At 38.4% G+C, this 23,635-nt stretch overlaps 1 protein-coding gene and 2 long non-coding RNA genes across 3 annotated transcripts; all 3 read left to right on the top strand.

Moving 5' to 3' along the window:
- The first annotated feature begins 5,941 nt into the window (after positions 1 to 5,941).
- On the top strand, positions 5,942 to 9,096 carry LOC129354101 (hatching enzyme 1.2-like). Its single transcript, XM_055023592.1, has 10 exons — positions 5,942 to 6,013; positions 6,116 to 6,225; positions 6,398 to 6,425; positions 6,501 to 6,551; positions 7,033 to 7,164; positions 7,328 to 7,451; positions 7,526 to 7,704; positions 8,063 to 8,144; positions 8,254 to 8,378; positions 8,458 to 9,096. Exons 2-10 carry the CDS (start codon positions 6,160 to 6,162, stop codon positions 8,460 to 8,462), a joined length of 792 nt encoding a protein of 263 aa, XP_054879567.1. The 5' UTR covers positions 5,942 to 6,013; positions 6,116 to 6,159; the 3' UTR covers positions 8,463 to 9,096.
- Positions 9,097 to 10,868: 1,772 nt separating this feature from the next.
- Positions 10,869 to 11,888, top strand: LOC129354111 (uncharacterized). Its single transcript, XR_008605118.1, has 4 exons — positions 10,869 to 10,895; positions 10,979 to 11,029; positions 11,206 to 11,340; positions 11,665 to 11,888. It is a non-coding gene; the product is annotated as an uncharacterized LOC129354111 (long non-coding RNA).
- Positions 11,889 to 12,344: 456 nt separating this feature from the next.
- LOC129354113 (uncharacterized) lies at positions 12,345 to 21,368 on the top strand. Its single transcript, XR_008605120.1, has 2 exons — positions 12,345 to 14,015; positions 18,439 to 21,368. It is a non-coding gene; the product is annotated as an uncharacterized LOC129354113 (long non-coding RNA).
- The last annotated feature ends 2,267 nt before the right edge of the window (positions 21,369 to 23,635 follow it).

The raw sequence follows: 23,635 nt of genomic DNA, 5'->3' as shown, positions 1-23,635 counted from the left end.
TAATGTTGGTTTTGATTGTGGCAGCATCATGCATGTTCACACAACACAAAGAAAACTGCTAAGTTTATCACTATTTCTACAAGAAAGATTAGGTACTAATTTACAGACATGATGCAAACGGCTGTAAAAAACAAGATATTCTAAAATATCGGTGGCGTTTTACTGCGATCCGTCCAGATTCAACTCAAAAACTCTGGTCAGAAACATGATGGTAAAATCTGCTAGAGAGCAACATGGTTAAGTTTTCCATTGCTTGTAAAGTTGCCAGTAAAAGTCAATGCAGCAAAAGAAAAGAGGGAAAGAGGCAAAACAAAAGTTTAGCATCTATAATAGTGATAATCGATAAATAGATATACAGCTGACATTTTAAGGATGAATTTCTTAAGACATAAAGAATTTTATGAGCTTATTCTGTATTAATTAACATCCTAACAACAAGGTTGACATAGAAGCATAGCTGTTGTAATAAACAATGATGAGCATCAATCTCTGCAGAACCAGCATTTCCAGTCAGTAAAGTCTGAGATTAAAACAGAAACAATCCTGCAGCTTGTGAAGTTTTTGGAGCAGCTCTGTGGAAACAAATGAACCTGGTTGAAGTTAAAATGTTGACACCAGATCGTTTTCTCCTTTCAGGGACGACATTTTCAGAAGAACAAGATAAACTCCAGGCTCTTGGAGAACAACGGCCTCAAAAGGATTAAACTATGTTTTTTATTAACTTGTTTTTATTATCTTGTTTTATTAATCAAGATAATAAAAAAAACTACCAGCTTCTGTTATACTATTCTAAACCAGGCTCAGTTTTATGTTTACGTGTCAAACAACTTTGCATCTTTCATTTCCATAACAAAGAAAAAAATGGAGTTTAGAGTTTTGATTTAATTCATTAAGAGAAAAAAACACCCAGATTTTCCACTAACCCTGTAATTATCACAGCAACACCTGCTTAAAGTCATGCAACTCGGGTGGATTTAAGTTCAAACTTTGACTAGTTTCTTCAATTCCTTTGGTTCAGATTCTGTTGCTTTTTGAAGATTTCTTTGCCTCCATGTTGTCTTAGAGATGCCATGTTGAAATAATTATGAAATAATTATGTTATTTCATAATTAATAATTATGTTTATTTAAGTTTATCTGGGATTATCTTTTAATGATCAAATATTGAGTAATTTAAGCATGACCTGAGAAAGAGAGAAACATTTACAAAGACTTGTTCACACTGACATTTCTGATCAAACATACCAAACGCTGCCAGCAGAATCCAGCAGAACCAGTCGGACCCGACCTGAAACTGCTGCTGAATCAACTAAAGAAAGATGGCACGATCATTACTCGTAAGCCAACAAAAGCTATGCTAAGCACCGGCTTGCCAACTAATTCCCGAGCTTTCATGCCTGCAGGCGGCATGTCAGGCGACTGTAAATTAATAAAAAAAAATCCAAATGTAATGGCTCTACATAATGATTGTGCAGTCATTTAAGTTTTATTTAGCATTATTTTTTATTTGTACTTATCTTGTTTTCTGGTTTCAAGAGTAAAAGTCTCCAGATTCTCTATTCTATTTGTTTGCTCTGCTAAAACCAGAATTATAAAAACAAAAGTATAAAACTAGTAAGTTAGCTTTCTCCCGTCCCATGTGAATTAATACATTTGCAGCAGAAACTGGAATAAAAACACTTGGAGATTTTGAGTTTTTACAGTGTAAAACCATTATTAAAATAAATGGAGAAGAGTAGGAAAAAGTAGGTAAAGTAAGGCAGCGACGGCTCAGAAACATTTAAGCCTAAGAAGAAGAACAAAGTGCAGCAGTGCATTGTTGATCGAAGTAATGATGATGTGGATCAATTTTGGAGACATTTAACAAAGGGAGGTGAAAGTATGTCACAATATGAAAATAAAACAGAGGAAGCTGATAAAAATGAAGCAGAGCTAATAGCAAAGGCCTTTTATGGCGTATTAACTGAAAAACATTTGTTTTTTATGTGAAGAATAGGGAGGTTGTTTATGATGTGCTTCACAGTGTTTCCACTATATAAATGCATGATAGGTATTTGTGAATCTAAATAGAAGGACAAACAGACAACGCAAGTGAATTTTATGAAAGCTTTTGCAAAACGAGAGAACCAGCAAACTGCTGCTTCCAGCCGTTCACTGAGCGCTCTGAAGACCCTTTGTTAGGGCTTTCTCTTTTATTACAAAGTAGAAAGTAGAAAAAGGAATGTGGAGGGAGGCAGATAGGAGTATCCCAAAGATACAAGTGGCTTCAAGGGTCTGTACACAGCTGCAGCTCCAAAGTCTAACAAGTATGAGAGCTTTTCTCAGGGATGTGTATAATAAATCTATTATAGCTACAATGTAAGAATGATAACAAAACATAATTATTCTAACATTCCCCCCTGTTTATAATTCTTTACGTAGTAACTATGCAAAAAATAGTATAAAAAGAAAAAAGAATGGATGACACATGTTATACAAGAGTTGTAGAATACATAATATATAATATAAGAAGGATAGAAAAAAGAAATGTAAAAGAAACATTGAAAACCAATGCATATAATGTGTTAATAATATAATAATGTTGAATGTAAGAATGAGAACACAGAAAAAAACAACAACTCAAAACAAACAAACAGCAGAAAATCAAGTGCAGTTATCATCACTAACACCATTTGTTTTCACATTTTCAGTGTAGGAGTCATCAAGCAAATGATTGAATCTGTTATTAATTTACAAGACATCATCTCATGTACTCATTTTCCAGTCATCTTCTTTCTTCTGGAGCAACATGTAGTCCTCATCTGTGTCAGAGATTACCCTGACCAACTGATAGCTGAGCAGAGCAGTGTTAAATGTTTTTAACAGCATGCTTTGAAAACATAAAATGATGCAGGTTGTGAACAGACAGAATAGGATCAGTCCAGTCAAGATGGGTGTTCCAATGTTAAACAAAAGCTGCCACCAGAGTCTGGAGGTCAGCCAAGAAAGAAAGTCAAAAGTTTGTGAGCCCTGAGTTGCACTGTCCACAGAGTTCTTAAGCTCTTCCAAATCATGCAGGGCATCATGAATAGTTCCACCAGTTTCTCTTTCTCATGTTGAACCTATGATCTTGCAGACGCTTCCTTGAGAGGTTGTGAGAAAAGCCAATACAACACGGTTTCAAAAGCATGTAAGCTCCATCTCCACACAGGAAGTACCAGTCAGCCATCACCCGTTGACCATAGTCTCCTGGCACTATGGCGCTGCAACGAGCTTTCTTCTGTCGTCCTCTCGTCTGCTGAGTGATGTCAAACGAACCTCCTTTCCTGAAGCAAATTGTGACAGTCTGGATTGTCGTTCCAGATGCTGCATCCTGAGGTTGGCTCCTGACCTCTGCAGGCGATGCAGTCGATGTATTCCGGTGTTGTTTCGCAGAAGGTGTAAACTGTGTTACACAGGTTCCATGGGAGCATTTATTTTACATTGATAGTTTCAAAACAATAATTTAAGTGTTAAATTAAATATTTGCATATAAACTTAACATTTGACAACTTCCTTCAAGTGATGTGAAAAAAAAGCTGTGTTCCCATTTTGGTCCAAGATCAATAAGATATCAATCAAATCAATCAAATTTTATTTGTATAGCACATTTCAGCTACAAGGCATTTCAAAGTGCTTTACATCATAAACACAAAACACAAAGGCATGCAACATAGAATAAAATACCAAGTTTTTTGTTTTTTTTTTCTTCCCTCTCTTTCCCTTTCTTCCCCCTTCCCTTTGACACGGAATTTAAGCGCCTGTTACAGCCGGACTCCGCCGTCCGTTTAACCACGGGTATTCGCCGGGCCCCGTTGCCCACAACAGGAAAAAAAAAAAAAAAAAAAATTACATACATATCCACAAAATCAAATCCATACATATTACATTTCAAATGCAACTCTAAACAGGTGCGTTTTTTACTCCCACAGTCCGTATTTATATGGATATCATTGAATACTTTGACTAGGCCAGTCTCCGTGCTGTGGTGAGCACGAAAACCAGACTGGAAAGTGTCAAAGCAGTTGGTCATCATGAGGAAACTATTTAATTGTTTACACACAGTTTTTTCAATAACTTTGCTGATGAATGGGAGATTTGAGATTGGCCTGTAATTCTGCAATAGTGATTTGTCCAGGTTGTTCTTTTTTAACAGTGGTTTGATGACTGCTGTTTTCAAAGCCTGGGGGAAAACACCTGATGTAAGCGATGAGTTTACGATGTGGATCAGATCAGTAGCAATAACAGGCAGGACTTTGTTAAAGAAATGTGTGGGTAGGACATCCAGACAGCAGGAGCTTGAACTTAATTGATTTATAATTTCTTTTAGAGTTTTATAATTAAGTAGTTTAAAATGGGTCATTTTTTTCTGTATTTGTTTTGTTTTGGTACAGAAATGGTTCTGGCTTTAGAGTTGATGTGCAGATTAATCCTCTGATTTTTGGATTTTCTCTGAAAAGAAATCAGAAAACGTATTACAGGCAGCATTAGATTGGAATTCAGGTGGAAACGTCACAGGAGGGTTTGTGAGCCTGTCAACTGTTGCAAATAAAGTTCGAGCATTATTGATGTTTTTGTTTATGACATCTGCAAAGAAAGCCTCCCTTCCATGTTTTAGTGTTAAGTGATAGTTACGTAGTCTTTCTTTATAGATGTCATTATGAACGTAAAGTTGAGTTTTACGCCATTGTCGTTCTGCCCTGCGGCAGAGTTGTCTTGCAGACCGAACTATTTGTGCATTTCTCCATGGAGATTTCTTTCTACCAGTCAAAACCTTTACTTTAATTGGGGCAATGGAATCAATGATATATGAAACTTTAGACTGAAAATCATCTACCAAATGATCTACATCATTACAGCTTAAGGGTGAGGAGGAAGAGTAGATTTGATTAAATGTTTCTGCTGTGTTTTCTGTGAAAGAACGTTTTGTGACAGTAGCTGTTTGTCCAAGTGGGTCAAAGAATAAAGAACCTTCAAAGATAACAGCGAAGTGATCCGACAGGGCGACATCAGTTACAGAGACATTGGAAATATTCACACCTTACTGATAACCAGGTCCAGTGTGTGTCCTTGAGTGTGTGTTGCTTGTTTAACATGTTGTGTTAAACCAAAATTTTCTAAAATATCAGAGAGCTTTTTTGCTCCTCTGTTTTCGGGTTTGTCCACATGAATGTTAAAATCACCAACAATTATTAAACAATCATAATCAATGCATATGAGAGAAAGAAGATCATTCAAGTCAGTTAATGAAATTTTCCACATATGCTGGAGTTTTGTATAAAGTTAGTGTCAAAGTTCGTTTGAAGCCTTTAACCTGAATTCCAAGATACTCAAAAGATGTGAAATGACCGAAAGAGATTTTACTACAGTTTATGGTATTTTTAAATATAGAAGCCACGCCTCCTCCTTTTTTATGTTTTCTGTTCTCACTTAAAAAATTGTAGTCAGGAGGCGCTGATTCAATGAGTACAATTTGGTCATTATCGTCATTCAACCATGTTTCTGTCAGAAACATAACATCAACATTATACTCGGTGATGAAATCATTAATTAACAGAGCTTTAGCACAGAGTGATCTGATATTTAAAAGAGCTACTTTAAGTGGCTTGGAGGCCAAAAGATTTTCAGTCTGAGGTTCCTTTAGGCAGGGGATCAATCTGAGGTTTGAATTAGGACCGCTGTATTTCATATTTCTGGTTTTTGTAAATTTTCTTGTAGTGATCCGGACAGGTAATGTCCTGTTCTGCAGAACCCGGGGGCCAGACACATTCTGGATGGAGACGGGTGTAAAGATAATATCTGGTCCCCGGCCTCAGACCTCAGAAACGCAGAGTGATGGATCCTCTGGGAAGTCAGGGGCAGGTTGCTTAAATGTATACTTGACAGGTGACTGATGCACAAACAATGAGCCCTGAGGCACACCCCGTGTTCGCAGCGTTTAAAAGGTGGGAGGCTGAGCTGCTTCTGCATCCAGCCTCAGACTCCTGGACTGACAGGTAGCCTCTTCTCCTCCACTCACATTCCTCTCTTATTGCTTTAACAAACCGCTTTTATCTTCCAAGACTTGAACTGTTATCTTAACAACAAACTCTGTTTAGATTTGGATTTTTTCAGGTCAGAAGCTTCCCTGCAGAAAAGCAAGATGTTTAGAGTTTTCTTCTTCTTCTTCCTCACCATCTCGATGGCAAGGACGGCGGCTGTTCCTCTGGTAAGTTTGAAGGGAGACAAATAAAACTAATTTGTTTCATCCAACATAGGGAAGCCTAATGTGTTTAGATATATTGGGTTTGCAATGCAGCATCAACAGCAAATATCCAAACCATCATGAAGCAGAAGAAATGTGGTTGTCATTAAATGCTGAAATCTCTGTTGTGTTGCAGAAAGCAGATGACAGTGAAAACCAAATCAGTGAGTAAAAAATAAAAGAAACCTGAAGTGAAACTGAAATCTCTGACATGTGGATTTCTTTCCTTCCTCCCACAGATGAGGACATGGATGTCACAGAAATCATCTCCAAAGCAAACGAAGGCATAAGTAAGAGAGAAATTTCACACAACCCAACAGCTTTGAATGTAATTTTATATTTGCAAGTCAAGACAAAAAAAATAATCATCATCTATTAATAAATCGACTGATTCATTTCTCAGAAATTAGCTTAATGGTTTGCCTTTGTCAAATCTTCAAGCCTGATAAGAAACTGGATATTTTTTAATCTGCATAAGGAACTGTCCTACATTTCACTAGTGATCAATCGGTTTATTTGCAGTCTGTACAATTTCTAACCAGGATAGCAAAGCATTTTAAAAATATTGTAAAAGTATAAAACAATACATTGGTTCCTTGTGTGTAATAAGAATAAGTAGTAAAAGACTCTGTACTCTCCTGGAGTGCTTTCATTGGCCAGCTCAATGCAGCATGTCTTGTTCAAGATGCAGAGGTCAAAGAATACACAAAAATCCTTTGTGTCATAAGAATCAATGTTCTTCACTCTGTTGTGTGTTTTGTGTTTCTGCAGAGACTCCACTGGTCCACGGTGACATTGCTCCGAGCAAATCGAGGAACGCAGACCCATGCACCGCCACCGGCTGCAAATGGCCCAAAACTGGAAAATATGTCTACATTCCCGTCTACATCTCCAGATCTTACTGTGAGCAAAACCACCTGAATAAACACACAAGACTTTAAAATTGATGCAAACTTTTCCAAGTTCCTTCATGTTTATTTCAGAAGGCAGAGGGAACAGTAGATGATGTCTGAGTTGGAGTTTGTTTTGTAGTTAGGACCTTGGTGTAAGATGTTTTGTTTTGCAGCCACGGCAGAGCGTGACATCATCATCAATGACCTGGTGAGCTTCCACGCCTCGACCTGCATTCGCTTTGTCTGGAGGACTTCAACACGGCAAAGGGACTTCCTTCACTTCTACTCAGGATCCGGGTAGGAACTCAGTCACATACCGTGACTTTTACTTCCACACATTTCCACTGATTTCCTCCTGATCTCCCCGTCAGGTGCTGGTGCTACCTGGGCCGTCAAGGCGGACAACAACTTGTGTCTCTCAGGAAAAATGGCTGCATGCATCACTCCACGGTGCGGCATGAGATCAACCACGCTCTGGGCTTCCACCACGAACATGTCCGCTCTGACAGAGACTCCTTCGTCCAGGTCCTCACCCAGAACATCATCCCAGGTCGGCTCAGTCACACAACCGTGGCTTAATGCTTCTATCTGCAGAACATCTTGGTTAGATCTGAAAACAGAAGTATTTTAAACAAGTCATACATTTCTGTATTTTGCACATTTGGACACAAATGAAAAAAAAAAACTATTTGCATTCAGATCCATTCAGCCATTCATAGGGAACTTAATACTTTCCAAATGACCTAAATCAGAGAACTCAGCAGGTTTTTGTGTGGGAAGTTTGGAAACTGACATTTAAACTGTAAGATCACATTGCCTCATGTTCTACTTTTATCTATTGCAATGTAAAAGTGACATTTTCTGAAATAAGGTGACAATTTAAAAAGTTAACTTTTTTTCTTAATCAGGGAAGGAACACATCTTTGAGAAGGTGCAGACTAACAACCAGGGCACTCCCTACGACTTCAACTCCATTATGCATTACTCCAAGTGAGTCTTGGCTTCAAAAATACCTTCTATTGTGTTACACACAGCTTGCTGTTTTCAGTCTGACTGTGACTGCAGATGCATTTTGTTCATCACTTCCTCCTTCTTCCAGGACCGCCTTCTCCAGAAACGGCCAACCGACTCTCCTTTCCAAAGCTAATCCTTCCCTCAACTTTGGAAGAGCCTTATCGATGAGCGTCAACGACATCGCCCGCATCAACAGGCTCTACGAATGCTGTGAGTAAAATATTGATCTTTTCAAACATTTCTCTAGCATTTCCAGCAGCTGTATGACTTACGGTACTTTTTCTCTCAGCTTAAGTTTCAACACCATGAAGGAGAAACTTCAGCTCGCCAGCTGACCTTCGGCTCTGACCTGCTCCTCTCTCAAAATCTCAGAGCTACAGAAACTCTTCCTCTGCTGTCTCATTTACTGCATTTAACTACTTAACTACATAACTGCTGAAGACAGTTGCTGAAGAAACAGATTTTTGGGTATTACATCTCAATCTGTTAATGTCAGAATACATATTGCTGCTTATTGGTGAAGGATTTCTTATCAAAAAAGGTTTTTTTTATACTATGGTTTGGCTTTTTTTGCATCTGCTATAAAAAATGGAAAGGAATGTTTCAATTGAAGATAAATCTAAGGGGAATTTTGGTTAAGTAAATTATGTGTGACATAAAAACTGTGTAAGATGGAAAGATGGACTGGACTGGTATAAAATATCTAAATAAAAGGCAATTATTCAAGAATGTACAATCTATGGAAATGTGAAATGTAAAAGTTCCCCAATTACATTTGGACTAAAAAGGTTTTTATCTACATAATGTTACAAGTTCTCATCCAACATGTTTTATTCTTGTGACCAACATGTTTTTCTGAAATTTAATGGTATTGTAATTCATGTAATCCATTCAATCAAGTACCAAATAAAATTTGATCATTCCAACATCAATGTTTCTTTCTCTCTGTAACAGTTGGACATTTGGGACAAAGATCAGGGTTTCCTTAGTGCAGCACCACAAAATAAAAGCCTCCACACTTTCAGTATGAAGTTGTTTAAAAATTAAATGCTAAAATAATGTAAAGCAGGTGAGATAAATAAAAGTATATATTCATAGACTATATTTGTGCTCTTATGCTAACCATAATCAGAGTTTTAAATGAGTTTAGATACAATAAAATGTTAATTCTTACTTTATTTTGAAGTAAGAATAAACATGGTTGTGACTTGTGAGACAGATGAGCAATGAAAACAAAAAATCAACTCCTATTTCCTCCTGCCATTGCCCTCTGAAGAAATGTTCCTCTCCTGGTCAAAAACCACCAATCAGAGCCAGGAGGAGGGGCTTAGCGCTGCTAATCATCCTCCTGTACTCTTTTAAATCTGCTATTGATTGAAAAGCAACTCCAAGTTACAAAAAAACCTGTTTATCTACCATAATCTGTGGCTTTGCTAACTAGCAGGCTATGTTGCGGTGAGCCAGCATAGCCTGTAGTTTTGTAAAAAGCAAGAGGATGAGAGTGATGGACAGCGCTAAGACCCTCCTACTGCCTCTGATTTGCTTCTGCAGAGGATCTCGATTTTTCCACAGATTATCTGTTTATGTGATACTGTCAGAACATAATGATAATATTAACAAGTATGTAAAAATATTTTTTCTAGAAAAGTTACATTCTGGTGCTGTAAGTGATGAAACTTTTGTGATGGATACTCCTGTTACAAAGGATGTAGCTTTTAATTTGTTAGTTGAGATACAGAAACACTGACTTACAAAATGCCAGTGTGCTTTGTGTCATAATATAAACATATTTCTGTTCTTTATGTGGTCAATATCATGACCTCCCTGCACAAATGTTCTAGAATGTTATTAGTCGATAACAACTCTACTACTTCCAATGAAAGAATAGGCAAAATAACAATGACAGGATAAAATAAGCAATGAAAGCAGAAGAAATATTGACTGAATCGCCCTAATCCTCCAGCTCCAAGGATTAAAAGAAAAGGAAAACAAACGAGTTTTCAGAAGAGATTTAAAATCACCTGGGAGAAAACAGCCCAACATTTATTTCACTTTCTCATCTGGAAGAGCTAAAAGCATTTTGTTTTCAGTTGGACTTCTGTTTTTTCCATTTTGTATTTTTGTAAAAATAGATTTGCTTCTATGTTCACGTGAGCTGCATGTTGTTAAAAGCTGCTACATTGTGCAAAGACGGGACCAAACAGTGATGCACTTCACCTGCAACTTGTAACAGCACTGGTTTATTTTGGGAACAGATTGTCCCATCTGGATTAATGATGGATATAAAAAGCTTGGTCAGCAGTTTCTTGTGTCAGACGGGATCTGAGCCTCAGCTGCTCCGTCAGGTAAACGGCTCTCTGACTCTTCTTTAACTCCCATTTGTTTTCTTCATCATGTTCACATGCTTTCAAACTGAAACAGAAAGAAAACATATTTTCTTTTCGTGTCACGATGAAGCTTCAGGACCTTCATCATGATCCCGGTTTTTCTTTCCCTTCTCTTCAACTCAGTGGAAACTGTCGACACGGTAAGTTTATGATGGGATCAGTTCGTTTTACTGATTCACCTCACAGCTTAGACAAAACCCAAGATTTAAAGGCTGTTCTTTGTTTTGATTGTATTTATTTTTTTAAAAAAAGAAAAGTTTCAACATGTAAAAGACCAAAATGACGCAGTTTTCTTCCATCTGTGTTCCAGAGTCTGTAGTAGAACCTGCTCAGTATCCCAGTGAGTTTGAAACAAAGATCAATTTATCTGACACAGCAGAGGCATAAATTTAACCAAAGGTTCTGGCAACATTTCTTTCTCAGAAGAGTTTATGGATATCTTTAAAAGCATCCCACAACCACAAGCTGACAAAGGTGACACAAGCTCACAAAACAAAACACCCAGCAGATAATAATGAGAAAAACGTATCATTTTAACTCTAATCCTTAAAAATAACAACAAATACGCATGGTTTTGATGTCAGATGAATTTAAAATTGCAGTCTTGTTTTTGCATTCCTGTGTTTTGTCTGTCATTTGCTGTGTCGCAGAGCCAAAGCGATATGATGACATTGCTATGCCAAAAATCTTAAAGAGGAATGCAGACCCGTGCACCATCACAGGCTGCAAGTGGTTCAAATCCGGAGAGTACGTCTACATACCGTACTACATCGACACTAATTACTGTAAGCATCATGTGACAAAATAGGCAAAAAAACTGACAGCTGAAGTTAAAATGACTAAACCCTCTGCTGAAACTTTAAGTTTTTTCAAAGATTTCTCAGGTGCTGTTAAACAGATCAATGATGTTTCAGTATGACTTTTCCAAACATCCTGGTTTTTATTTTGGATTCTTACAAAAAACCAATTATTACCCTCTAAAGAACTGGCCTATTGATTTAGCCAAAGTGCAAACCACTGCTGTGAAATCATGTGCTTTCACTTGCATTCAGTCAATCGACAATAGAGAGACATTAGGGGCAGGCTTTCATCAAATCTCATTTTGACAGGTGCCACGCCCCTTTTACAGGAAGTCCCGCCTTAGAGGACAGGAAGTCCGCCTTAGATGAACGGAAGTCCCGCCTTAGAGGAACGGAAGTCCCGCCTTAGAACACCGGAAGTCCCGCCTTAGAACACCGGAAGTCCCGCCTTACACCCATCCCATCCCTCCCTCCCTCCCTTTCGAATGTGACGACGTGCCCCCTCCTCCTCCTCCTCCTCCTCCTCCTCCTCCTCCTCCTCCTCCTCCTCCTCCTCCTCGTCCTCCTCCTCCTCGTCCTCCTCGTCCTCCTCCTCCTCCTCCTCGTCCTCCTCCTCCTCGTCCTCCTCGTCCTCCTCCTCCTCCTCCTCCTCCTCCTCCTCCTCCTCCTCCTCCTCCTCCTCGTCTTCCTCCTCCTCCTCCTTCTCTTGATTTTTTCTTTTTTAAAGAGTAATAATACCAATACAACAACAGTTATTTAATCAAAAAATGTATATAATTATATACTATGCCTACTGAAGTTTAAATAGATTTGGAATGGAGATGTTACTTCTGATTCTGTGCCTGGCCTACGACTGGGGTCTGAGCTGGGGGCTTGATCAATATAGGTACGGCCTGTGAAATCCCTTCGGGGGTCGTTCTCAGTGACATATGGTCTGTGTTTAGGTTTTTCTGTTTTCTCTCTGCTGAATTCAGAAAATGCCGTTATCTGACTTTCTTTTTAAGAGTAATACAGCACCAACAACAGTTATTTAATCAAGTAAAATGTATATAATTATATACTAAACCTAGTGAAGTTGAAATAGATGCCGGAGATGTTGCTTCTGATTCTGTGTCTGTGTTCAGCCAGGCCTACAACTGGAGGTCTGAGCTGCGATACGCAGGGCCTGCGAGAGAAGGAATGTACTAGTTGCATACTTGCAAACTTGCAGGATGCAGACAGAATGATAAATTAGCCACCTCGGGGGAATTCAGAGCGATACAGAATGACAAATTAGCCACCTCGGGGGAATTCAGAGCAAGGCCCTCATGAACCCTGGTGGTTCATGAGGGCAAACCAGACCACATCTGGTTTCTCTGTTTTTCTCTCTGTTTATTTTTTTAAGACAGAAGAAATGTTTAGAAACACCCGCTCTCCTCCTGTCTACGATATTACAACAGGCTTCTGATTTTTCACAAGTAAAGCTCCTCAGCTGCGCCGCAGCGGGTCAATGCAGAGGGGGGAGTGCTAATTGCCTTGTTGTGTGTCTGGGGCAGTAGTGAGGGAAAAAAAAAGCCCCTGCCCCCTGCAAATACATACGTCTAAAGAAAACCTGCTATTTAACTACATTATTTATGGTAGCATGACTAGTTAGTACTGACTACAAGTTTGTGATTTCTTTCATGCTTTCTCCAAAATAGTAAATGCCGGTTTAAACACATTTGAAACTCATAGATTTTTCTGTAACACTCACTAGTGTGATACATTTCAGTAAATGTTTCTCATTTGTACATGTACTTCTTAAGAATATGTGACTGTTTGTAAGCAGGCCAACGGGAGGTTATTCAAATTAAACTTTTAACTTTCCTTGGTTAAAGAATTTGTCCAGAATTTTCCAAAATTTATCCTCGCATCATTGTAAATGCTACTTTGGTTCAATTTTTTTCCTGCTGCTGAATCAACACTGATCTTCCCAGAGCTTCATGCTTTCTCCAAAATAGTAAACGCCGGTGTTAGATATTTTTTAACATTATCATTTTGTTGTTACTTTAGTTTATATTCAGTCTAAAGTATTATTGTGATTTTAGTATAAACTGACCTGGAGGTTACAAACTGTCTTCATGCGAGATAGTAAAACTTTATGGTTCTCAGACCCTAAAGTTTTCTCTGGTGTTTATCTACCCGTCTTAGGTGACAGTTTGACCCAGAGCTGAACTGGGCTCAGATTGTAAATTAGATATCACACCTGGAACTGAGTTGTTGGTCTGTTTGTGTTAAATGTTTTACGACCTCTGTTGTTTGATGCTTTGACAATAAGAGGGAGCTCACGTGAAAGCAGATCAGAACTCTCTATTGAAGAGCTTGGAGGAGCTGTTGATCGGGATTTCTCCTTCTGCAGAAGCCTGACCATATTTAATTCATATACGTTGTCTGTGGTTATTTTATTGTAGGTTCGAGGAAAATACCTAACATTTATTGGTGCCGAAACCCGGGATCTCTCAACCCCCCGCTGTCAGGCAGAGGAAGACGCGCTGAATCCGTGCACGGCCAGAGTCAATTGGAGACCTGGAAAGAAAGACCCAGGAAGCAAATTCTTCGCTGGGCCAGCGACACATGTCCGACTTTGTCTGTCAACGGCGGAGTGACGAGATCCGACTGGACAACTTGAGAACTACGGAAACGTAGGTGAATTAAATGGTTATTTATTATTTTTTTTTTTTTTTTTAAGGTTTGAGAATCCTTGTCAAACGGCGTTTTGACTAAAACTCTGGGAGGGGAGTATCCTTGTTAAACGATGGTTTTAACTAAAGCTCTGAGGTTTGAGAATCCTTGTCAAATGGCGTTTTGACTAAAACTCTGGGAGGGGAGTATCCTTGTTAAACGATGTTTTTAACTAAAGCTCTGAGGTTTGAGAATCCTTGTCAAATGGCGTTTTGACTAAAACTCTGGGAGGGGAGTATCCTTGTTAAACGATTTTTTTAACTAAAGCTCTGAGGTTTGAGAATCCTTGTCAAATGGCGTTTTGACTAAAACTCTGGGAGGGGAGTATCCTTGTTAAACGATGTTTTTAACTAAAGCTCTGAGGTTTGAGAATCCTTGTCAAATGGCGTTTTGACTAAAACTCTGGGAGGGGAGTATCCTTGTTAAACGATGTTTTTAACTAAAACTCTGGGAGGGGAGTATCCTTGTTAAACGATGGTTTTAACTAAAGCTCTGAGGTTTGAGAATTGTCAAATGGCGTTTTGACTAAAACTCTGAGGTTTGAGAATCCTGGTTGAACAGCGTTTTAACTAAAAATATACGCTGGAAAGGACAGGTGTTGTTAGAACCTTTCTCTTTTCGAGGAAACCCCATAAGGGTAAATCCTCATGCAGATGGGATGTTGAATTTTGCTGTCTTGTTATTACTATATGTCATTGCTGGTGCATGCTGCTTTGTTGATGTGTGCGTATGCGTGAAAGACTGTGTGGAGGTTTAAATACGGCTCTGTATTTTACCTCATATAAAACAGTAGGGGGTAAGCAGCAAACCTCTTGTGGATGCAGAGGCAAGATTCTCCCACTCGAAAGAGTTGAAGTGGAGAATACCACAACAAGGTATTTTTAATTGCTGGCCTACTGAAAAGATCTCCAGTTCATAGGACTCCCTAGGAGTCAACGAACCTGGACTAAATTTAAATAAATAAAAAATTTTGAAGCCAAAACTGCAAGTGATTTGAATAATGGAAAATGCAAATTCGTGTAATTCCTCACTCGTTGAGGGCCCCGATGGGGATGAGAAATACATGCTGTCCAGATTTCCTGGTAGCATGGTATACATAAATAAAAATAAAAAAATGGAAAAAGAAATATAAAATAGATGGGAAGCTAAAAAATTGATCAATGGAAAAAAATTGGAGGCTCGTCCGGGATTCCTTACACACACGCCGCTGACGGAAGGAGTATGACGCGCTGAAATCTACCGGTAGTCAGGTTCTGCGGACCTGTTTTGAAAAGTCCCGGGGGGTAACTTCCTCGCTGGGCCAGCGTTTTAGGTCACCTCCTTCTGCCAGCAGCGGATTGCCGGAATACAAACCGAGAAAGAGCAGGAATCAACCAAGTACTGGACTAAATAGAAGAAATATGGTATAGATGGCGTGTTGAAAGTAAAACAATTGAAAAACGTGGTGTGTAAACTGGAAACAAGCGCTAGTTCGAAAAGTGGTACCAGACATCAGGAAACTATTGGTTGTTAGAGCCTAACATAAGTTTGAGATATCTCTTTTTAAATGTGCACATTATTTAAAACAGGATCCTGAAGAACACTGTTTAAAGGAAGAAAATAAATAAATTAAAACATGAAAAATTAACCAAAAATATTGGAAAGTTTCTGAAGCTTCAGTAAAATTTAATAAAATTAAGTATAATTTGCTAAACAATTTGAGTAAAGCAAAAAGATGACTCTCTTGTTTGACTATGGTGCATGTGGGACACCTTGTAGAGAATCGGTACTAAACTTAAATAAAAGAGATGATTAAAAGCAACTACAGAAAGAAGAGAGGGTTGCAAATAAAATAAGAAAATAAACATAAGAAATAATCAGAACAAAACAGAAAAAGCAACAAGTATGTTTATTTAGACTAGAGCATAATGAAGCTGCAGGGAGGAGTTGCAATCCTTTTACAGCAGCAGCTCTGCAACTTCTACCCCCACTAGATCCAATTGACCACCATATGAATGTCAGGTTCTGTGTTTTTCTGTGTTTAATTCTGAGTTTCTGTGTCCTGAGTCTCCTCGTTGTCCTGTCTTCCCCTTGATTGTTCCCAGGTGTGTCTTATTCCCTTGATTACCCTCTGTGTATTTAGTCCCTCCTGTGTCCTCTGTTCCTCGTCGGGTCCTTGTCGTTGTTTGTCATATTGTCAATCGTCGTTCTTTTGTCTTTGTTTGCCGCCTGCATGACTAGATGCTACCGGTGTGAGCCCTGGCTTCCGCTCAGCCGTGCTGCCTAGCCGCGGACAACTTTATTGACTGTGTTTTTTTGAACTGATATTCTTCATTAAATTTCATTATTCACCTTACCTGGATCTCCAGCGCCTGCCTCACCACCTCCACCACCACACACCTTGACAATGAAACCTCATCACAACACTAGTCTATGTTAAGGAGAATAACAAATTTAGAAATAAGCAATAGAAGACTCCCAAATTTTAAAATTAGGTGAAATAAAAACATATTCTGTGGTACAACCCTAATGGAGCAACAGATCAGTCTCCACATGTGTAAGGTTTTCATCCTTGACAGTTGGAAAACAGAACAATTAGGAGTTTCTCCAGAAATCCTTATTAGCTCTCTTTCCTGCCATAAAATCACCCCCTCCAAGAGGTGAAGGAAAATTCATGAGGTGGAGGTGTGGATTTGTCTTGTGGTCTGACAATAGAGATTACTCAGACTAATGGAATAACCTTAAATGTAAATTGTGAAAACTAAAACTGCAAAGGATTTAAATAACCTTTTTCCGTAAGGAATAGAACTTGTTTTTCAATCTTATAGTTTTGTTCGAAACCAAAGGTTATAGGATATAGTGATGTTGCTTATTCTCACATAAGGCAGGTTTAGATGCAGCTTTAGTTTCTAAATTCAGGGAGTGGATCTGTTGAGAAACCTTAATGACTTTTCTTTGAAACAAAGGCCCCTCTTAAGGAGTTAAGATGCAAACTGGCCACAAAGTTCATTTATTGGATTCTCCAAAAGACATTACAGCTCTTAATGTTTTTTGTTTCTGTGTTTGGGAAAGCAAATGATTTAGGTGTAATAAAAAAGATAAGCGAAGTTTTAAACATTTCACAACTGAAAGAAACTAATTATGATGTTCTTTAAACTATAAAGTGAGCCTGTGTTGCTTATTGACCTGTTAACATACAGGAATTATTAAGTCAACAAAGAATATCCCCTAATAAAATACTTTAGTAAATGCTATAAAGGTAATTTAGACTGGGCTGTTAATACACCACTGAAATTCACTGTTTGATTTGCATCAAAAGTGATTTATCCTACATTAACATATCTTTTTTGTTTTGTTTTTGGTTTTCACTGCAAGATCTGATAAAATGATGCTGAGATAAAAGTAGAAGTATAAACAAGCGAATAAATTGACATAAATCTGAGGACTTCTACATAAATAGATGGAAACTCATTTGCACCAACATCTGTGCTTTTGACTGCCTTTTAGAGGTTCCACATGTATGTTTATTTAAAGCTGATAACATACAATGGAGGGATTCATTCCCCCACTTAAAGCAGCAGAATGGCAACTGACTTTCTGCCCTACCCCCGAAAGACAGGCTGGCTGTGAAGGCTAAGCTCAGAGCTCTGGAGAACGTCGTACAGAGTTCTCTTTGATGTAGAGCCAAAAGGTACACTTAAAAACAAACCAGTTTTTCCTAAATCTTTATTTAAAGCAGCAGCAATATTGAGCCATGGTGAATCTCATGTCTCAACAGGGGGGATGGTAGGAATAACATATGGCTTTATGGCTTTAAATTCCTATTCAAAAAATTTTTGTAGGGCATGTCTAATATGTGCTAGACATAAGTCTCAGGGAAACATAAGGCCCAAACGAGGCAGGTTCCCAAAACCATCTTATCCATGTCAAACCATGCATATGGATTTTATTGAACTTTCACAAAGTGGGCCATATAAATATTGTCTAGTGATGATTGATGCTTTTTCTAAATGGGTTGAAATAGTTCTAGCAAAGCATGCAGATGCTTTGACAGTAGCTAAGGCTATTTGTAAAACTATTATCCCAACACATGGCATCGCGCAAACTGTTTATAGAACGAATAGTACTGTGAAAAGCAGATTAAGAAAATGCACGGCAGACACTAGCCGGCCCTGGCCAGAATGGTTAGATTTGGTGAAACTTAATATGAGGATCACCCCGACAGCTGATGGTCTAACACCTTTCGAAATAATTCATGGGAGAGCTTACAGATTGCCTCTGTTTGCTCCAGACTTACAAAAAGCTGATGAAGAACAGACATTAGCAGATTATATGATCAGGACCCTTAAACTGAAGGAGGTGTCCAGTGCAAATTTACTGCCTTTTGATTCTCTCCCTGCACAGGAGGCCGCTCTGATCGAGCCAGGTGACTGGGTCTACATAAAAGTCATCAAACGAAAGAAACTGGGCGAGTCCACAGTGGGAAGGACCGTTCAAGTGCTGATGACCACACCAACAGCTGTAAAGATTGCTGAAAGACCCAGCTGGATACATCTCAGTCACTGTAAGCTGCAGAGAGTGTTAAACCCCTAAATTTGGAGTAGAGAGGAAGGAGAGCTCTTTTGAGAGCTTCCGGGCTACAAAGGGGAGCTACATTATAGTTGTAGTTCGTCTCAAACCCGGTGAAGAAACGCTAAGATTCTCACTCCTTTAGTTTGGGGGTTCTGACATCTCTGTACGTCAAGCAGCAATGGGGACTCCATATGACAGATGGATTTTCTGCTGCGCTGTGACTGTTGTATGTTTGATGTTTGGTGAAGGAAGCGAGCCTGAGTTCCAGTCACATGACTACAGTACCAATCTTGGTGGAAACTGATGAACAGAACTGCTTATGAGGGACATGCTGTGAACTGCTATGTGTGTGCGCAACTGCCGGTTTCCATACACAACTCAGGTCTCCGACCAGGTAACATTGCTGACGACAAACAGATGTGTCTCTATGTTCTAAGCACTAGACCGCGGCGCATCCCACCACCAAGGGGAGACAGACCACGTGAGAAGGACTATTCAGCTGACCTCCGGATGGGAGAGGCAGTGCAAGGACTGTTTCAATTTTTAAATTGTTCACTGGCAGACGATGTACTTCCTTTTCGTCATCTCAACAAACTGTATGGAAAATACCAGAGATCATTTCGTTGGCAGGAGCCAAACCAGGATCTCTGAGGATCTGTGTGTATAATAATGGACATGTTGTTCTAGGGATGTTGCCCTGGCACTTGTGTAACAGAGTTTACACCTACTGCGAACCGACACAGGATTTCATCGACTGCACAGCCTGCAGGGGTCAAAGGGCGACTCCACACTGCAAAGTCTGGAAGGAAAACCCAGATTGTCACAACCTGCTTCAGAGGAGTTTCAACATCACGCATAAGACTAAGAGGAGACAAATGACAACACTGTGCAGCGCCATAGTGCCAGGAGATTATGGCTCTCAGATATTAGCAGACTGGAAAGCACAAAATGATCTACACACCCGCTCCAAGCGAACAGCTATGCCAGAGGTCAAAAGATGGGGAGGCCTAACAACACATACTGGAGTTCCATGGGAATTCAGGATTTGGAACGGCGGAGAAAGGTTCTTTTTCCGTGGGTTGGTCTAGGAGAGATTTGATACCATGTTTGAGATAAACAGGTACGGATTATTACGACTGATCAACATCACATACCAGCTGGCCAATGGCACCATGAAAGAACTGACTGAACTGAGAAACATGGTTATGCAAAACCGTGTTGTCCTGGACTGTCTCACTGCCCCTCAGGGAGGGGTCTGCAAAATCATTGGCCCAACGTGCTGGAAGATTTAAAACAGTATGTTGAAAGTGGAACACGCGGCTCATCCTCTTTTGGCGCACTTCTGGACCCTGGTGGTCCTTGCTGTTAAAGCTTGTGACACCTATTCTGATTGTGTTAATTCTATTCTGTCTTTTTACGGGTTGCATTATTCCTTGTCTACGGAATATGATATTTAAAACAATTAACACGACTGTTATCAACTATCAGCTGACAAAGGCATCTTATGAAACAACTGAAGATGACTTGTTCCAAGTTTCTGACGATTTTCTGAACAATGATGAATTTCTGTAATCAATAAACAGATAAATTCATTTGCTGAATGACTCCAACACCGAAAATGTGGGAACAAGTGATGTTTAGGATGAGAAAACTGCATTTGATTTTTTACTGTTTATTCTTTTGTTTTTTCATGTATTTCATTATATAACTTTTATTCATTATGTATTCTCTGTGTTTAGATTAGTTTTTATTATTTTCTTTTATTTTCTTTTCTATATTTGGCTTCTGCATAGCAGTTTATACACATAGTAAAATGATAAAAAGGGGGGAATGTTAGATATTTTTTAACATTATCATTTTGTTGTTACTTTAGTTTATATTCAGTCTAAAGTATTATTGTGATTTTAGTATAAACTGACCTGGAGGTTACAACTGTCTTCATGCGAGATAGTAAAACTTTATGGTTCTCAGACCCTAAAGTTTTCTCTGGTGTTTATCTACCCGGTCTTAGGTGACAGTTTGACCCAGAGCTGAACTGGGCTCAGATTGTAAATTAGATATCACACCTGGAACTGAGTTGTTGGTCTGTTTGTGTTAAATGTTTTACGACCTCTGTTGTTTGATGCTTTGACAATAAAGAGGGAGCTCACGTGAAAGCAGATCAGAACTCTCTTTGACCAGCTCGGAGGAGCTGTTGATCGGGATTTCTCCTTCTGCAGAAGCCTGACCATATTTAATTCATATACGTTGTCTGTGGTTATTTTATTGTAGGTTCGAGGAAAATACCTAACAGCCGGTATAAACACATTTGAAACTCATACATTTTTCTCTGTAACACTCGCTAGTGTGAAACATGTCAGTAAAAGTTTCTCATTTGTAAATTTATTTCTTAAGAATATGTGACACTTATTAAACAGACCTTACTGAGACTACTCATATTTAAGTTTTAGCTTTCCCCAGAGTTTAAAGTTTTTTTTTCTCTCTTTCTTTCTTTATTTTTTCTTAACACTGCGCAACTACGCTCCGACATGGTAAATTATTTTGTTACCTTTATCATTATCCACTACTTTTGTCTCTAACTTATATGCTGTATGTTTCTCGGCCCAAATGATGCTTTTTTTCCTCCATCCATCATTTTACACACTTGAGTGTGTTCAATAACGAAATATAGTTGTTGAATTTTCCGTTACTGAAGCTTATAAATGATCAATGTAAACTTTCAGTCTGTATTCAGATAGTGAATACAATTCCTATTATTTAGAGTTGATGCGTGCACTTGGATTTTTATCAATTTATTGAATGATGGTCTGCGTAAATATTTATCAAACTGAATGGCCATTCAGGTTTCATATAATTTTTTTATTTTGGTTTCTGTTGCACAACTTCAAATATATGCTGGCTATCAACCAACCATTCAATCAGTGATTTTTTTTCTTTTTTTAAAAAAATAACCCCTCTCACATCTTCTGACAACTAGCCCAACTTATAATAACATTAACTAAGTTTGCTAATGGTGCACTTTACCTAAAAACAAATATTAAAAAAAAACATACTCACTACACAGCCCTTCTCCCAGAGTTGGTCACAACATGGTGATTGTTTTTTTTTTTTACCGTTAAAATTATCTACAGCTTTTGTTCCTTGCTTCTCATGATGCTATCTGTTCACTAATGTTCACTAATGTTCACCTCTTGTAAATGATAAGCTTATTAACGAACAATATGAACCATCAGCATGTGTTAAAGAAGATCATATCAGCCAGATGAAGTAAAAATATCATGATACTCAAAGCAATCAAAAATATATTGATCTGAAAGGTAATTTCTCCTTTTCAGGGAGCTTAGACTGAATGAAAGGAATTATTGAAATATACGACGAAATATTTAATTTTCAGAATTCCGATAATAGAACTTCAACTATGAATTGAAAGATTACATTGTATTTATTAAGTGAAGATCACTTAATAAATCAACTGTTAATTAGTCATCATACTATGTAAATGACTAACAAAATTTGAACAAACAAGAAACTTGACTACCTCAAGGGATTTCTCACATTGGAGAATCAACTGTCTGATTTTCTTTAGCCCACTAAATTTAACCTTACCAAAGCTCTGCAGTAAAGCAAACGGGTACTTAGTTTGAAGCCTGAATCAGATGCCTTCAGCCTTCTGCTGAACCTGGACTTTGGCCGCTCTCGGTGTAAAATAAAACATCAGACTTTTTAAAAAATTGTCCGAGTGAACATCACTTAATTACCATCAACTAGTTGTTTATACTCATCTTAAACCATTGGCAGGAATCTTTGGATAAAACACAGAAACAATAAAAAAAAAGCTTTATCAGTTAATCTATTTAAATTGAGTCCACGCAACAACAAAAAAAATAAAATAAAAAGTGAACTATATGAAAGTAGTGAGGATTTTGTGTGCTAAATGTTTAACGTTTTAACATGCCCAGCAGACACCACACCATTTCTGCTCAAGCAAACCACAAGGTTTTGAACAGGACAACTATGTCAAAAAATAAATAAAAAATGAGACCGTGTATCTTTATTGTATGTAGCAAATATATTGCTGCTGGTGCTGCTGCTGCTGTAGGTAGAAAATAAAGAAGTTTTGCAGAGAATAATATTCTGGATGAGTTTAAGAATATTCTTTGCCAAAATTACACAGTGTAACTACACTTGTATTTTATATGTTGCAGTAATTGAATCTTTTGAGGCAATTGGTTTGCATAAATTTAAGTAAATCCAACCTATTTTCCTGCTCTACATACTTAGCTAGCAATTTGCCAGTTAGCTTCCCAGTCTGAATTTCTGTGCAACGTCTTTATTCAGTCAACTCTTCTATCCTGTACTCCAATTCTATTCCAGAACTCCGATATTCTACATCCATTTTGTGAATGTTTTGCTTGCTTGTTGATCTTCAGCATGCTCTGAAGGCAGTATCTGGTTTCTCTTACTTTAAACCGCCCAACTTGCACCTGATTGGCACTTTAGCCTTTTGATTCCCTCCCAGTGAGGCGGTGCTTCACAAAGCAAATTGATTGTCAATCTGTTTGCTCTCTGCCTGGTGGTTGTTTCAGAAGATGAGGAAACATGGTGACTGAGGTTTACAGCCAACTAGCCAATTATGCAGCTTTTTTTTTAGTAGATAGCGGTCCTAAAACTACATACCTTTAAAAATATGAACAAATATGTTCAATTCCTTAATTATTTGATTCATGGGTGATACAAGTTTGGTCATTTGGAATGCAACTCAAGGACTGTGGCTTCTTAATGTAAGTGTTTCTGCTACTGGACAAGAAACAAGGTTAAAAGATGACAGTGGTATTTACTGAGAGCAAGACTATGTCTAGTTATCAGGACAGACTGAGACCTGTAAAAAAACTGTTGGATCCATATGACACAATTATGATCTTAATATGACAGAGGAGGGAACCGGTTATCTGCTCCAACAATGTATTAGCCTTCAAGGAAATCATTTTGGATACAAAGAGCAGAAATATCTCAACATCAGATTATTATT

Source organism: Poeciliopsis prolifica, unplaced genomic scaffold (genome assembly GCF_027474105.1).
Source record: "Poeciliopsis prolifica strain line A6 unplaced genomic scaffold, Auburn_PproV2 SCAFFOLD103, whole genome shotgun sequence".
Lineage (NCBI taxonomy): Eukaryota > Metazoa > Chordata > Actinopteri > Cyprinodontiformes > Poeciliidae > Poeciliopsis > Poeciliopsis prolifica.
Note: the sequence above shows the minus strand (reverse complement) of the source record. Positions and strands in the feature narration are given on the sequence as shown.

Bases quoted from the DNA above. Each gene is read 5' to 3' on its own strand.
- LOC129354101 (XM_055023592.1), top strand. From the start codon at position 6,160: ATGTTTAGAGTTTTCTTCTTCTTCTTCCTCACCATCTCGATGGCAAGG. The intron at 6,552-7,032 runs GTAAGAGAGAAA...GTGTTTCTGCAG, and splicing joins CAAAGCAAACGAAGGCATAA to AGACTCCACTGGTCCACGGT. The intron at 8,145-8,253 runs GTGAGTCTTGGC...TCCTTCTTCCAG, and splicing joins TCCATTATGCATTACTCCAA to GACCGCCTTCTCCAGAAACG.